This window comes from Equus caballus, chromosome 2, assembly GCF_041296265.1.
Source record: "Equus caballus isolate H_3958 breed thoroughbred chromosome 2, TB-T2T, whole genome shotgun sequence".
NCBI lineage: Eukaryota > Metazoa > Chordata > Mammalia > Perissodactyla > Equidae > Equus > Equus caballus.
This window is the reverse complement of record NC_091685.1, coordinates 122566476-122583591: the sequence shown is the minus strand read 5'-3', so window position 1 is coordinate 122583591 and position 17116 is coordinate 122566476. Positions and strand designations below refer to the sequence as shown.

The following is a 17116-nucleotide window of genomic DNA, read 5'->3' as shown; positions in this document are numbered from 1 at the left end:
TATGTTTTCTGCCTATTCTTTGTCTGTCTTCATTTGACACTCAGCCACATGTGGAAGATTCAGTGTCTCTTTTTAATCAGTGCCTCGTCCATAGTACATGTTTGATACATACATGGTGAATGAATAAATAAATCTCAAAAAGAATGTTCTAAGCAGGTTGGCAGTCAAGGATCAAAATGAAAAAACCTTTGGGAAGGAAAAAAAGGTTAGGAAGGAGAAGGAAATAATAAATCAGCTTGTTGAGGAAACTGATATATATGTGAGGTTCTTTGACATCTGTGCTATTAACCCAAGGAAAAAGTAAAACATAACAAAATGTAAAGAAGAAAAGGACCTCAAATACTGTCTTATTGTAAAAGGATACTGGTTTCTCTTCCCAACTATTAACATCCAATTGAGTTCTGAATGGGAAGTGAAACAAATGTGGCTAATAAAATAATACTTATTCCTATTTCTATTCAATCAAGTCTGAAAGGCATCAGCACCGATGAATCAGGTCTGCAATATTTTGCACAATAAGACCTTTGCATCCACAAAAACAGCTTTGACTTTGTGCAGTCCCTTCTTCCATCTCATTTATACCTCACAGACTCCCAGGGAATAGGGTAGATAGTACTACTTTCATTTAACAGATGAGGAAACTGAGGCAAGCAGAGGCTAAGTGATTTTTGGACTTCCTACATTCTGTTGCCGTGTTCTTTTTTATTAGAATAAGAAAAGAATTCTTGGTTTATTTCATTTTGACAACAGGGCATAAAGAGTGTAGCAAACGTAAATAAAAGGGAGGGACTTATATTAACTGTAGTTTAAAAACTTTTTTTTCAGTGTTTTAATAGAAAGTGGCAGATAACCCACTGATGGGAACAAGGACTAGATTTAGTTCTCACAGGAAGTAAATGGACAGAAAAGGACAGCTTCCTGAAAGGCTGATTTATTCGTGGAAATTGCAGCAGTTTCATTTGATGGGCAGCTATGAGTGATATTTTAATTCTCTTTAAAAATTAGAACTGTGAACTCTCATGGAATTTTTATAACTTTTCAGTGGCAAGGCAACTGCTGGAAGACACTCACGAGTTAAACATTTTAAAGGATAATGGTGCCAGTAGTGGAAATAAAACAGTCAGTGTTTTAATCCTCACTCCTCTCAGTGAAAACGAATACAGGATTAAAGTAGGAAAAAGCCCAACTGTGTCTTAAGTATACTCCCAGCTTCATGAGTCAGTTGGTTTGGAAACAAAATTTTCCAAACCATAAGTCATTAACGGGAAGATACTTTGAGGAGATACTTAAGATAAACGAATTTGACCTGACTATTGATTATTCAAGCACAGAGAGTATCCGTTTTCTGTCATGATTGTTTTCAAACACAACACTTGGAGTATAATTATATGTATGTGTTAATAAAGTCTATGAGGATAAATGAAGCGAATGTGGTGGCATTTCTATCCTTCATTAATTCACTCAAGAAATATTTACTGAGCAACAGGGATGTGCCAGCCATATTCTGGATGCAGGGATGTTAGGAGCTGGGGAGACAACTGTGAACAACGTAGGTACAAATCCTGCTCTTGTCCTGTGCTTGTGATAATCACTTACTAATATATGTTTACAAAAACACTATTGATTGAAAGCATAAAAGATACTTTCTTTTTCTTTCTTTCCCTTAAAAGAATATGAAATAGAAAGAAACTGTCATGTTTGAGAAATTCTGTGTCACTGTACATACACAGAAGACAAGACAAGCAAATGCACGTTACAAGAAAAAGTTCTACCTTTCAATGAAAATAAACAGCAGTTGAAAGTAAAACAAGTTTTAAGAAGATTATTCATTCAGTAATTATTTACTATCTTCCACCTATGTGCCAGGAGCCTGGATTGCTGTTGGGAACAGAATTGTGAGGCATCATATAGTTTTTATTTATTTGCTTTTTCTTTTCCAGTGAGCTGGATGTCCAATTAAACAAGGAACCACAATAAACTGTGATGAGGGTTATGAAAGGATCATAAAGGGCGCTGTGGGAGCACGCAGTATGTAGCCTAACCAATCCAGAGGAGACTGAAAGGCTGCCCCAGGGAAATGACTTATAATTCAGGTTCCAACGGACTGCAGAATAGATTAGAAGTGGAGAGGTGGGGCTGGACAGAGAGCAAGACGGTTCTGAACTCAGGGATCATATGTGCTAAGTTAGAGAAGGCCCTGCATTGATTGGGGTGGGAGTGAAATAGGCCTTCACATGTGATTTTAAGAATAGAAGACAATTTGGTCGGTGTCATCAAATATGGGTGTTGCTTCTAAAAAGGCTCACAGGATGCAAATCAATGATGCTATCTATGTAGGTGTAAAGTAAGAAGGCAGCATATTTGTAGGAATGAGACTAGGGGAGCAAAAAAGATGAAGAGACGGACAGGTGATACAAGAAAGTGAAGCTTCTTAACTGACAGATAAAATTGTGAATAACGCAGTGGCGTGAGCAAACCATTCGACGCGCTGCACAAACACCTACTTTCAGTGGGGGTAAGCAGATAAGAAATCCACTTCTACATTTGTCAGTGGGATTAACACTCCAAAGAGCAGAACACAGCCTCTCCTTAGTCACTCCACACACAACTGAACTCAGTCTTTCGAGGTCGTTCTTCAATCTCGCTACACCGTGGCTGCTGGCAGAGCAAGCCCGGCCTAGTGGTTTCCACAGCTCCACAGCATTTCCAGATGACCAGTCTGGAAAGGCTTAGATTGCTTTACCATCCAAAGGCACTGAGTCGGATCAAAAAGGAAGAAAAATCCTACTAAAGTGAATCAGTCAATGACGTAATTTACTACATCAATGGCAGAAAAGAAGCAGTTTTTGACTTTACATCTCAAACTTGGTAAACGATGAATGAGTTTCACATAGTGAACCCAAAGGCCAAGAGAAGCATATTTCCAACATGCTGGAAACAAGTTATACGACAGAAGCAGGAAGTGTTTAAAAACACATCAAAAATTATATTCCAATTACAGCATTGTTGGGGATGAAAGCTAGAGGTCAGATTACATATTATACATTACAGATTCCTATTTACAGTCCCCTGTTTAGACCGACTGAAAGTTTATAGAAATGGTACCCATTTTAATGAAGCGTTTCTTGTACTTAATTTCAGTTGACTAATAAAACTTTCTGATAAAAAAGAAAAATAACCAATCTAGCTGATTCTAATTTCCATATAGTAAGAAAGCTAACATTTACCGAGAAATTTACTATGTGTGAGTCAGTATGGCAAGTGATTTGCATTAACATAAAAAATAAGAATAGTATTCCTTTGAGATGAACTTTGTCTTTTCAAAGAAAAAAGGTGCCTTACTACTGGAAAATTAAATTTAAAAAATGGGTGATTAAAGAAACAATTATTGGCCTATATTCAAAAAATGAAGCTTTAAAAGTACATCTTCTAAAGCATAAAATTCTACATGAATTCACATAGGCATAGTTCAGACTTGGCATACATTTTTTTCACTTGAAGAAACTGCTCTCTCTTGAGAAGATTTCCTTTCTTTAAGCAGAGGTTGGCAACTGCGGCCCGAGGGCCAAATCCAGCTGGCCACCTGTTTTTGTGTGGCCCATGAGCTAACAATGGTTTCTACATTTTTAAATGGTTAAAAAAAATCAAAAGAACAATAATATTTCATGACACGTGAAAATTACATGAAATTACAATTTCAGTGTCCAGAAATAAAGTTTTACTGGAACACAGCCACACTCGTTTATGTTCATGTTGTCTATGGTTGCTGTCATGCTACAACCACAGAGGTGAATAGTTGTGACACAGACCATATGGCCCACAAAACCTAAAATATTTACTTCCGGCCCTTTACAGGAAAAGTTTGCTGACCTCTGCTTCTAAGCAGAAACCAGAAAGTTAAATATAACATCCAGGTTTATGTCTCTGGGGTTTGAAATGTTGACTTCTAGAAGAATTGAGGTATATGCTTGGTCTCCTTAGTATTAAGCATATTCATGCCATATTTGATTGCAGCACGATACTTAAATTTGACAGATAAATAAAATGGGTTTACAGCAGTGTTCTCCACTAGGGGTGATTTTGTTCCCCAGGGGAACCTCTGGCACTGTCTAGAGACAGGTTTAGCTGTTACAACTCGGGGATGCTACAGGTATCTAGTGGCCAGAGGCCAGGAATGATGCTAAACCTCTGACAGCCTCCACGAGAAGAATTATCTGATCCAAAATGTCAACAGTGCTGAGGTTGAAAAACTCTGGTCTACAAGAAACTGAGTTTCTACATGAAACTAATTTCTAGACTATTCTTCCAATGCAAACACAACTGCTACTTGGTGACATTAATTTATTCCTATTACTCATGCCATATTTATATTAATATTTATAAGAAAGAGAAAGATAAATTTTTCTTTATTTTATGGGTATGTTTTTATGACTAACCACTATCCATCTGTACTATAATAATTTTCAAAGTGGAATATTCTTATTCTCAACTATAAGCCTAAATGGATAATTGTTTTTGTCATCACTCAATTCTGTAGTTTGATTTAAATTAAAATCAGACTGAATATTCTATTTTCAGTTTCTTAAAAGATCTTTTTCTTAATTCTTAACATATAGTACAAGTGAAGTCAATATCCTTCCTATGTCAGAGATGTCTGTGAAGCTTGAATCCAACAAAAGCTATGATAGACTGGGTGCGTAGGAACGCAGGAAGATGAGCCACAAGACCACTGCAATGTAAGTGGTTTAAATGGTTTAAAAGATGAAAAAAAAAATGACAATACAAAGGCTGACAAAATACCCATATTAAGCAGATTTCAAGTTGAGGGAAATTTTCAAGACTGCATTACAGGCTCTAATCAAGCGACATTCACTTATCACTAAACTTTTAAATCTCTGATCCTCTGCAACGTTCTCTCCTAAAATTGGGACAAACGGAATCACTTTAGGAACTCTATTTTTATATTTCTGTATAAGAAGGGTGTGTCCCATTTACACATGAGTGTTTTTGATCCTTGAACGCCACATTACTGGAAACCTAGCTACACATTTTCTAGAATTTGTGACCTACCACTTTACTTTTAAAATATTTAAAATTGTAGCTAGGAGCTTGTGAAATAATCACCTCTTATAAATTAAATACTTAAATGTGATCTAATCTTGTAGAATTATTTCTGATTTTGTCATATTAAGCTACTGCCAGTCACTTACCTCTCTCAAAATCTCCCATTTCCACTCACATGAAATATATTTCTTGCTTATAAACACGCTCTTTCATATTTCACAACACCGTACCTTTTCGCCTGTGTCACCTTTGGGGCCATTCTCTCCAGCATCTCCCTAAGAGAGGAAAAGGCAGTACACGTAAAATACATTGGTGACATTAAGCAAAGAGTCGTTTTCATTAGTTTTAAACACTACATATTAAAATCTGTTGTAAACGTTCTACGAAGCTAATGTAGTTTTACATGACCAGCTGCCTGATATCAATTGGTCTGAATAAATTTTATTACAATGAACACGGTTAAAGAGTTTTAAATGACTCCATGACATTAACAGAAAGCAGTGATTTCTTGGACTCCTAACAGCGTCCTCTGGCGCTGAAACCTCGTTAACTCTACCCCTTTTCCCTCTGCTCAAAGCTTTGCTGTAACAAAGACTTCCTCCTGACCTTTCCCCCAATATGCCATGTGCTTACACCTCTGGGTCCTTCCTCTTGCCATTTCTGCCACCGGGACAGCTGCCCTCTCCTTGCCCTCGGTCTGCAACAATCTTACTGTGTCTTCAAGCTCAGCTCAAATCTCCAGGGCCTCGAAGTGCCTGACGCAGCCCTCAAAACCTGTGCCCTGAATAGTGATTTACCTGGGCCTACATGTTTTGCATTTGTGAAATAAATGCTTTATATTTTATTAGAAACTCCTTTTTTTAAAAATCAGAGTAAAATAAATTGGGGAGTTTATGCTTCCTTAGTTATTTTTGAGACTTCCAATGCCTACTCTCTCACTGACATCTCCTTCCTACCCACAAAGCAAAGCATCAGAAAGAAGTCATTCAGTTATTAGCCACGCTTTGCTTCCTTCAATTCTGAATTCCTTAAGTTAAGTCTTACAGCAAGTTATGGTGGAAACGTCACGGACTTTGGAGCCAGAGAGACTGAGCCTGGCTCCAGCACCTACTGGGCAAATGAAATTCTCTTTGCATCACGTTTCTTGTGTGCAATGTAAGGGCAAGAACACTTTATGGGGTTGTAAGAAATAAACAATATACTGTGTGTGAAGCAACTAGGACAGGATCCGACACACCATCAGCTGTCAATGACGGCCGTTAGCAAGAACAACGCATTATTGTTCAGATATGCCGTAAGCTGCAATGCCCTTCTGTCTTGCTTCATAAGAGGTCACTTATCTATCATTTAAAAATTTCCTTAAAATAAGACATAGACTATTGACAATTTCCATGGGAGAAGGAGCGGTGGTGAGGGAGGGAGATGTTCACTTTTTTTCTCTGCATTCTCTTTTCTTGTTTCAAATAAGCATGAAGCTAACCTGGCCAGGCATCTGTCTATGGGGATGCAAACACCACAACAGGCAGGCGCCTGAGCCACTTCATCTGAGGAATCCTGGACGGGTGCTGGCACCGCTCCTTTCCCTCCTTAATTTCTACACAAAAGAATCATCTGATGACTAATTCATTTCAAGTTAATTACCATGAACTGGTTGGATGCCAAATAAATGTACTGATAATCTGTTATGAGGGATCTTTCATAGGCAGCCTATTAGCATACTTTAAAAAAGTGCTTGAAAATCCCTTTACTAAAAAACAAACAAACAAAACAAACTTCCTTACTAGGAAAACTGGCTCAGAATGGTCATGAAGTGAAGGGTTTGACTGAGCCATTTTGCTCAGTTCTTCCCTGTAAGTAAACGTCCTTTTTCTTTTTGTTTTACAGTGTCAAAAAATACAGTTACATTCAAGAAGCTTGCGGATCTTTAGATGCACTTCTTTGGGAATTGGTGGTGATAATATTGATTTGTCAGAAAGACCGTGTCACGTATGAAGAGCATCACACGGTATCTTGGTAGTTGCCTATGCGGACAGCACACTTCTCAAACACGATGAAAGGAAACAGCATGAGAAACAGGAAAATGAGCACCGCAGCGGGCACTGAGGGTCCCAATAATTAGCACCTGCTCGGAAGTAGTAAGGAAGGACATCTGAGCAAATTTAACACATGGCACTCTGCTTCGCCTTTTGTTTCTCTTTTCGATTTTTATGGGAATTCTGTGTATTTGCTGCAGGTGAACATCTGTACTCCTTTAACCCAACAACCTGAGAAGCAGCAGAGAGCAATGTGGATGCTTAGAGAAGTACCGGAGAGGCATGAGCAAGTAGGGGACAGAAATTTTGTGAGCCTAGGGGTTTTTAAAAGCCATTTAAAAGCCTGATACAGAATGTTTAAATTTGCTCCCTTTCCCTTCATTTCTTTAAATCTTTTATACTCAAACTTCTCTCCATATGTAAGAATTACACTATTTTCTCCTTCCACTAATTAACAGTTTGAAAAGAACAATTGTCATTGTATCTATCTATATTTATCTATCCATATATATATATATATAGTTCAGTTTGGTAGCTTTTCGCGGGAAAAAAGACAAATACAGGCAGAATTATTCTTACCTTTTCTCCTTGTTCTCCAGGTTCTCCCTGGTCAAAAGAACAAAGATTGAGTGATATTAAATTATAAAACACCTAATTAAGCAAACAAAATCAGATGTTTAACTAGACACTTCCTATTTTGGGCCATATATAGTGGCTATATGAAAGCAAACAGTAAGATGAGTTCCTGGAGAATTGGATATGGATATGAATATCAAATGTAATCTTAATTCTTTGTTTTCAGAAGACTAAAGAAAGATATTGGAGATTATCCCCAGAAACTGGCTTTGGAGGCACTAAGGAGAACAACATGGTGGCGAGTCAACATCTCAGCCTACGACTTTTTACTCTGCCCCAAGTCAGAATCCATAAGGAAGGCTAGCACATTCTTCCACGAAGCCTTTTATTCAAAGCAGCGCCTGGCGTGTGGGTTTTTTCAGGAGTCCCAAGTCCCAGTGTAGCTCCCCAGCCCATCTTCCCCTAACGTGACCATAAACACAGTTCTGAACTTGGACCTTTGCACACTGTCGTGAACTCTCTTCAACCTGCTGGTAACCAGCATGTTCCAAATCAGGTGTATTTTAGGAGGCACTGGCAGCTTCAGGAAAGACACCAGAAAAGAGCAGAATCCAAGTGAGTTTAAGAGAGATGTCTTTACTCAAAGTGATGACCAGGACAGTACGAGGACTAAAACGCAAAATTGTGCTCTGAAGAGAGTCTCATTTTCACTTTACCAGGAAGAGACAGGGGGTCGGGGGCAGAGGGGGAGAGTTCTAAAGCAAATCATCCACATTATGATAATATTCCTCTTAAGAAAAGCTTGACTTATTTCACTCAGCAGAATACCCTCAAGGACCATCGATGTTGTCACAAATGGCCAGATTTCATCATTTCTTATGGCTGAGTAGTAGTCCATTGTGTATATATACCACATCATCTTTATCCATTTGTCCCTTGATGGGCACCTAGGTTGCTCCCAAGCCTTGGCTATTGTGTATAATGCTGTAATGAACATAGGGGTGCGTGTATCTTTATGCCTTCGCATTTTCAAGTTCTTTGGATAAATACCCAGCAGTGGGATAGCTGGATCATATGGTAGATCTATTCTTAATTTTCTGAGGATACTCCATACTGCTTTCCATAGTGGCTGCACCAGTTTGCACTCCCACCAGCAGTGTATGAGGGTTCCTTGAGGGTATTATGCTGAATGAAATAAGTCAGAGGGAGAAAGTCAAGTACCGCATGATCTCACTCATAAGTAGAAGATAAAAACAATGAAAAACACATGCATAGCAATGGAGATTGGATTGGTAGTTACCACTTGGGAAGGTGGGGTAGGGCAAAAGGGGTGACTAGGCTCACATGTGAGGGGATAGACTATAATTAGTTTTTGGGTGGTGAACATGATGTAACCTACACAGAATTCAAACTATATTATGAAGTACATCTGAAAGCTATATGTTGTAATCCAATGTTACTGCAATTAAAAAATAAAATAAAATAAAAATAAAAAAAAGAAAAGCTTGAGTAAATATTGCCATAAGATGAAACTGCTTTAAAAACGATTTTTAAAGTGGTTATTGTTTTTTAAAATTATAACCCACTCCAGAAGCCAGTTTGAAAGCAACACTCCTCATTCCCTGAAACTCGGCCTGACCCTTTGGCTTTCTGAATTTCTGGCCACCTTTCACTGCTCAGCATCCATCCGGGTGGTCGCTAGGCAACGGAAGAACAGCACTGAGAACGTGCATTAAGCATTAACTCCCATCCTTGGGTTTTTTTGCATGGAGCTAGAGTGAGAAGAAGGCAGGAGAATGGCTGTGGTCCCAGAAGGACCATTTTCTTTCCGCTCCTGCAGGACAAAGGACAGGTCTATAAATTTTACGTCTGTCCTAGGAGCCTGTCAATAGCAACGTGATCTGTAAAATCAGCTGACAGGCATCTGTGGGCACGGATACACACCAGCACAGCTGACGGGATTAGACATCAGTTTTATACTTCAAGGGATGTTCACTCATCAAAGGATTTGGGATTTGTCTGCCTGTTTGGTTGAAATGAAACTGTCACCAATCTTTTTATATTTAACAGATTCGTTTGTTCTTCAAGTAACAAAGAAAACTTGTAATCCAAAAAAACTCCTCATTACATTTTTTCTCTATTTAGTAATTCAGATTATATTCATTTTTAAATTTTAAACATCTTTATTCTGCTCTTAATTTAATTTGTTGGTTATGTTGTGTAAGTGCTGGAGATGGCCAAATTTTGAGGAAATGCCACAGTGGCATTGTGAACATCATCTTTAGTAAGCCTTGTAAATAATGCACAAATTTTAGGCGGTATGGACACAACCTGTGTTTTAATATGGTTATTAAGTGGTAAAAAGACAATGGTAATATTTGAAACATAGACTTTCTCCTGTTATTTAAGTATCTCAGAATAAAAATTTTAAACAATCATATCCTATTTGTTTTTCTGCATTTTTAATGCTAATGAGAATCACAAACATAATTTATTCATTAATCACAAAGTCCTATACTATAGCATATTATACTACTGACCAAAAACTCCATCCAAGTCAAACCAGTGGGACACAAAAAAATTGTAATAGCTTACAATTTCATGAAAACTCATGTGTCAAATGATTCTGCTTGGTTTTATTCGCACTCACCTTTGGCCCCGGTATTCCATTCTGTCCTACTGCTCCAGGCAACCCGGGCTCACCCTCAAAATAAAAAACAGATACTACTCAATAAAATAGACAAAATCTACACATTACGTAGATCATTAGAGGACATAACCATCAAATAATGCTCTAGAGGTAGCTAGAAAATAAGTGACTACTAGTATAAACACAAGTTAGATTGTGTGGTCCAGAATTCTATGTGCTAGGGACTAAGGACATGACAGGGTTAATTTCCTTTATTCAGCCTTTTCTCCATTAGGAAAACTGAAGCAGGGGCTGGCCCCATGGCCAAGTGGTTAAGTTCTTGCGCCCTGGGCACAAGAACCTTGGCAGCCCAGGGTTTTGTCAGTTCAGATCCTGGACACGGACCTAGCACTGCTCACCAGGCCATGCTGAGGCGGCGTCCCACATAGCAGAGCTAGAAGGACCTACAACTAGAATATACAACTATGTACTGGGGGGCTTCAGGGAGAAGAAGAAGAAGAAGAAAAGAAGATTGGCAACAGATGTTAGCTCAGGTGCCAGTCTTAAAAATAAAAGGAAAGCTGAAGCAATTTACCAATGGAAATGAATGTCTAGCATGGTGCTAGGTACACTGCAGGCATCAAATCAACATTTGTGGAATGCAGAAAATACACCCGAAAATCTAAGACTCTCTTAATGGAGAACTTTTAAGTGATCCATTAGCTCAGGAAAATAAATACTAAATGATTGTATTTATCAGTCTTAATCAAATGATCATTTCCAAATCTAAATCTTGAAGAACACACGCATCTTTGAAGACCTACTTAATTCATTTAGACACATTCGATGCTAAAGTAAAAATGGCTTGGATCTCTTTTTCCAGTTTTACTGTAAAAATAATCAGAATAAACATTCAGACTTGTGGTTCTTACTGTCACATTGAGTGACAGACATTTGGGGAAAAGATGATGGCTATTAGGCTAGAAAAGTTTCCCATTTCAGAAAGATGATGATGTATACCAGTCTTTCTAGACTCTTCACTAGCAATTGTTTTCCAAGGAGGATAACTTCGTTGAAGTACTCAGAAGCAAAGAAAGAAAGTGCATGGCGACTGCAGTTAACAAGACTGTCCTGTATATTTGAAAGTTGGCAAAAGAAGAGATGTTAGATGTTCTCAGCACAAGGTAAAGAGAAATTATAGCTATGTGAGGTGATGCATGTTAATTAGACTTACTGTGGTAATCATTTCACAATATACACATATATCAAATCATTAAGTTATACACCTGAAAGTAATACAATGTTATATGTCAATTATATCTCAATAAAACGGGGAAAAAAAAAGAAAGATGCTCTGGTTCTCAATGCTTCCACATGGCTCAGACTTATACCAACCAGAATTTCTTTTTCATGTAAAAACATTCCCAAAGCCATTATCCTGTGCTTCAACTACTGGACAGCTTTCTTCTTTCCACTGAGGGTAAAACAGTTGCTCCTTACTTGATTTTTTAAAAAAAATAGACTTTATTTTTTAGAGCAGTCTTAGGTTCACAGCAAACTTAGTGCCGGCCTGGTAGCACAGCAGTTAAGTGCACATGTTCCGCTTTGGTGGCCCTGGGTTTGCCAGTTCGGATCCCGGGTGCAGACATGGCACCGCTTGGCACGCCATGCTTTGGTAGGTGTCCCACATATAAAGTAGAGGAAGATGGGCATGGATGTTAGCTTAGGACCAGTCTTCCTCAGAAAAAGGAGGATGATTGGCAGCAGATGTTAGCTCAGGTCTAGTCTTCCTCAAAAGACAAAAAAGAAGGTTTTCTAAGTTACCTGGAGGGCAGGAACTGTGCCATTTTTATATTTGTGCTCGCAGCTTCAAAAACATGTGCATTAGTAATAACGGCAACATTTCTTAGGTGCCAGGACCTCTGCATTCATTAACTCACTTGATTCTCATACATTTCTGTGAGGTAAGTACTATCTTTATCTCTATGGAATAGATGAAAAAACAAGAGCATAGAGAGGTAAAGTGATTTTATCAAAGCCATTCAGATTTACACAACTCTAGCTGATATTTGACCTCTCATGATCTGCCTTAAGAGGTTGTGCTTCTAACACTATGATGCATTGCTGAATGAATGGATGCATCTAGAAACTGGGGGAGAAAGCCGATGATGAATATTTCTATCCTCATTATCATTCGGTTTACACTCCCTGTTTATAAACGACTTTCCAGAATGTATAGAAACCTGAATTAAATATAACTTATATAAAAATGATTTTTTGTACACCCACCAGATAAACTAAGAATTGTGAAGCTTATGGGGTCTATATAGAAGAGGAAAAAATATTTTACTATTATACTGGACTGTTATAAGTGCTAAAGTCTTAACCTCCTGGAAGAAATTCTGCTTCCTATACAAAGTTGCACTACAATCATAACTCTTACACTTTCTTTGGTAAAATGGCAAAAATGTTGACTTAGAATAATGATGGCCATTATAGGAAAATTTTGATATGCCATTTGTACACAACGAAGGGTAAGAACTTGGAAACAGAATACACTCTGAAAGAGGACTATCATTTCCTCTGCACCCAGAAAAAGAGCTATTGAGTCTGCTTTCTTCAAAGACTCTACAACAGGACGCACTAATGTCATCACTCATGGTCTAATGCAAACAAGAGATGCTGCCAGGGAACAATACAAACTCTGTTTAGACTTTCAAAGAATAACCATGGTAGCCAGAAGAATAATAAAAAAAATGGTTAAGCCCCTGGAACTGGACAAAATACATGCTGAGATTTTGAAGCAAAGAAGAGAAACGTTGCTCAGGTATCTGCTTAACATCCGCTTTAATATATGAACTTCGAGGGACTAAACTTGATCTCTATTCTTCGATTTTATATATTGTTAAAATACTCTTTTAACACAAAAGGATACCAAGAAAATTGCACCCATAATCCCATCCCTCTATAATAATTGTTTCACCTTGTCCTGTTTCCTTCTAGTCTTTTTTATTTATGCTTGCATATCTTCAAGAAATTGTTAGCTTATAGCTTGACATTCTGATTTTTTATTATTTTATACCACACATTTCTTTCCCACAGTCTTCTTGACTGTCTTGTGAATAGTTTATCATCTTTCAAAGTCAGGTGGGGTCATCCGTTTAATCTGTGCGAATTGCTGAATACTTAGGTTGTTTCCCGTTTTCGCTATTAAAGATAAACTAAAATAAACACCTTTGTAAATATTTCTAAATTGCTTTCCAAAAGTGTCCTGAGTCTTATCTGCTCTTATAGGTACCCCCTCTGTGTTACGTTTTCACTTTATCAGCATTGGATACACAATTCAACTACTTTTGTGGCTATTTTAATAAGCACAGACAAGAGTTTACTGTTGCTCAGTTTTCCATTTATCACTTGTAAGGTTAAATATTTTTTCATGTGTTTATAATTTAAAATAGGTATCTCACAAAATTTTAAAGCTAAAAAGTGAATAAAGCTGTTTCCTGAATGAATCAAGGGAGGATGAAGAAAGGGAAAAATGACTCATAGAGTTTCACCTTTCTAATAAGTTACATCAAGAAAAACACATTCAAACTTAGATTAGGAGGCTATGGAGCATTCTGTTAGAGTACAAACTTAGTTTCCTAGATTGCGTGAAAGGAAAGCTACAGATGAAATGCTGTACAACTCTGAGCACTCAGGCCAAGCTCTGGCGTTCTGGAAGGCACTAATTCATTCAACTAACACTTAGCAAAAATTTACTATATGTCCTACTCTGGGCTGAGTGTTTCAGGGATATCAAGAGGAAACAGACATGACAGGCACCTGTGCCTAAAAAGCCTATTTTTGAGTAATAAAAAAAAGACACGTACATAAATAATTTAAGAGGACATCTAACTGACATCATGGAACTTCTGTGTGGGTGTGAGGAAGATTGCCGCTGAGCTAACATCTGTGCCAATCTCCCTCTACTTTATGTAGGATGCTGCCACAGCGTGGCTTGACCAGGGGTGCCAGGTCTGTGCCCGGGATCCAAACCTGTGAACCCAGGGCCACGGGAGCAGAGCGCACGAACTTAACCACTATGCCACTGGGCCAGCCCTGATGGAACTTTTTTTTGAGCCAAGTTTTCTTACACTTCATGAAGTAAAAACGCATAATAAATAGAAATCAAAGGAAATCTTAATGAAGAATGAACCACATGTCATATAAGGTATTAATATTTTTTGGTATATGAGGACAAAGTATTATTATCATGAGGCCTCTTCAAATAAAGTTACAATGATATTCTATTAAGATCTAATGTAGTACAAATATACATGTACAGAAAAACACATCAGAAAAGTACAGACAAAAACATGGGTATTAGGTTTTGTGTGTGTGTGGAGAGCTGGTCTCCTGTTTGTTGGATAATCTATGCATCTATTTCAGAATGCACCTCATATGCACAAGTACGGAGGGCATTCCAAAGACAGTGATGAAAACAACAGCAGAAATCTTACCTGCAGAGAGAGGGGTGGGGTTTTCCCTCCTATACTTTAGATTCTAAGGCTATTTCCAGTGCATTACTCCCAAACGACAATTTGCATATTTAAGCTAAAAATAAGTTGGACTGACTTTTAAGAAGGATGGCTTGCTGCTTGCTTGCTTGCTTTTAAAACCAAATACTCTTTAGAACTCTAATGTAAAACATAACTCAAGGCTTTTACAATTATTTCAGTTACTGCTATTCAGAGGCAACTTGAAAGAATGCTTAAAGATAGAAAGGAATGTGGTTTTCTTATGAAATTGAGTGCTAAAGGGAAATAGGTCATTTAGCAGTAATATTGCTTGCCATCACTTCAGTCACAACTGTTTTCCATTCTGGAAACAGGAATTTAAAATGAGTTATAGCTTTCAGTTTTTAGCATAATATAATTTCACATTCACCTTGCCAAAATAGATTTGTTTCCTTTAAGTACTACATTTTTGCAGAGAACTCATCCAAACAGAAGCGAAAATAACTACAAGGAACATGGACCAGCAGTGGACGGAAAGAGCGATATTGAATATAACATGGCATCAGTCTTACAGTTGCTCTCCTATCTCTGGAGTTGATGGTGTTGGTGTGCATGTGGAACAAAATAAAGACTAAAAATAGGCAGTGTTGGTCACTGATGGCTCTCTAAGAAACTGGGTGGTCTGGGCCTTGCTTCCTGATGGCAGAAGGTGAGGTCAGAGAAGCAGGTGTTCTCCCCTTTCACAGACAGTCACGGTGGGGAGGAGGTGTCCTTTTCTATGGCTCAGGGCCACAGAGGCCTTGGTGGCAATTGTGTAAATGGCACTTGGGAGAGGAGGACCCTTTGAAAGCAGTGAGGCCCCCAACAGGGAGTTCCAGATAGAACTGCTGGGGGCAGAGCCAGGAAGATGCAGCTCTGTTCTCCATTCATATTTGTTCTCTCTCTAGTTTAGGTTAGTTTAGTTTTCCACACTAGCCCCTAATGGCAAATAAGTGTGAACATGAACTTGTGTGAAGGCAGGCGGTACAAAATGACCAACATATTTGACCTGGAAATTTATAGAAATGTAGCATTTTATGACACAATCATAAAGAATCGTAACCCCAACCTTCCTGTGTTATTAATGCTCTAGATAAATCCTTGTCTCTCTGGACTCCTGCACACTTCTGTGAACCCCCAGTTTAAGAAGTTTGACTTCAGGGAGATTCAGTTTACACCAATAATATCACAGTTTTAGCTCTGCTATCTTTTCAATGAGTTTGTGTGGTTGGCTGGCTGAACTATACATCTTGGAAATAGTTTTTTCTACATGTGTTATCTACACATATTTGAAATTGAAAATACCACCCATTCATATACTGCAGATGTCAATCATTGCATTCAAAAAGAAGCAAAATCTTTGGTGACATGATGGTTAAAACACACACATTTAGAAATGTACAACCTGGTACTAAATAGCACAAAGGAGAAGGACAAGTTTGAATCAAAGACCGAAAATTGAGCCACAGCCATAACGAAATCAGAGTAGTCCACATTAGGTTTTTACACTGAGTAAATACATCAAATAACCATAAAATTGGTAATTTACTTGCTGTTGGCTATATATGTCGTTTTAAAGATGTCTAGCACCAATGTATTTAGAATCTAAATGGAAAACTGTTTTCAGTTCCGCATTCTTTGATCCAATTTGTTCCCTGGACAATTTTCCCAGTTCTCCTTCAGTCTAGAACCACTGACACCTGTTCCCATGCCATAAAGGCTGTGATGTGGGCTAAACCTCGCAAATGAACAGAGTTGAAACCTGTGTTGTTCAAATGGTACCACTGACTACATGTGGCTGCTCAGCACTGGAGATGTGCCTGGTTTTGAGAAGTGATATAAGTGTAAAATACAATTTTGAAGACTTCGTAGGAAAAGAAAAGAATGTAAAATATCTCATTAATGTGAATATTATTAATCTTGAAATATTAATTTATATGATGTTGAAATGATAGTTTTTGATATATTAAGTAAAATACATTATTAAAATTAATACTACCTTTTTTTTAACTTTTTTTAATGTGGCTACTAGAAAATTCAAATTTACATATGTGGCTTGCATTTGGGTCACTCATTATATTTCTACTAAATAGCACTGATTTAAACTATAAGATTCTTTAATTATTAGAAGACACGAGGGATAAAAAGCCTTTAAAAGGAGGGAAGGAGCACAGTCAGTCTTCGGAAGGCAACCCACAGCGAGACTTAAGAATGGAGACACCACAGGGTGGAGTCCAAACCCGCCACAGAACTCCGCCAAGATGGAGGCATGTGTA

General features: G+C 37.9%; 1 protein-coding gene across 1 annotated transcript in view; it reads right to left on the bottom strand.

Annotated features, from left to right (window-relative positions):
* Positions 1-17116, bottom strand: part of COL25A1 (collagen type XXV alpha 1 chain) — a 435527-nt gene that overhangs the window by 67659 nt on the left and 350752 nt on the right. The window contains exons 13-15 of the mRNA XM_070261593.1: positions 10324-10377; positions 7677-7703; positions 5295-5339 (exon numbers count right to left, since the gene is read on the bottom strand). Of these exons, the coding sequence (XP_070117694.1) occupies positions 5295-5339; positions 7677-7703; positions 10324-10377 (126 nt within the window). The remainder of the gene's footprint in view (positions 1-5294; positions 5340-7676; positions 7704-10323; positions 10378-17116) is intronic.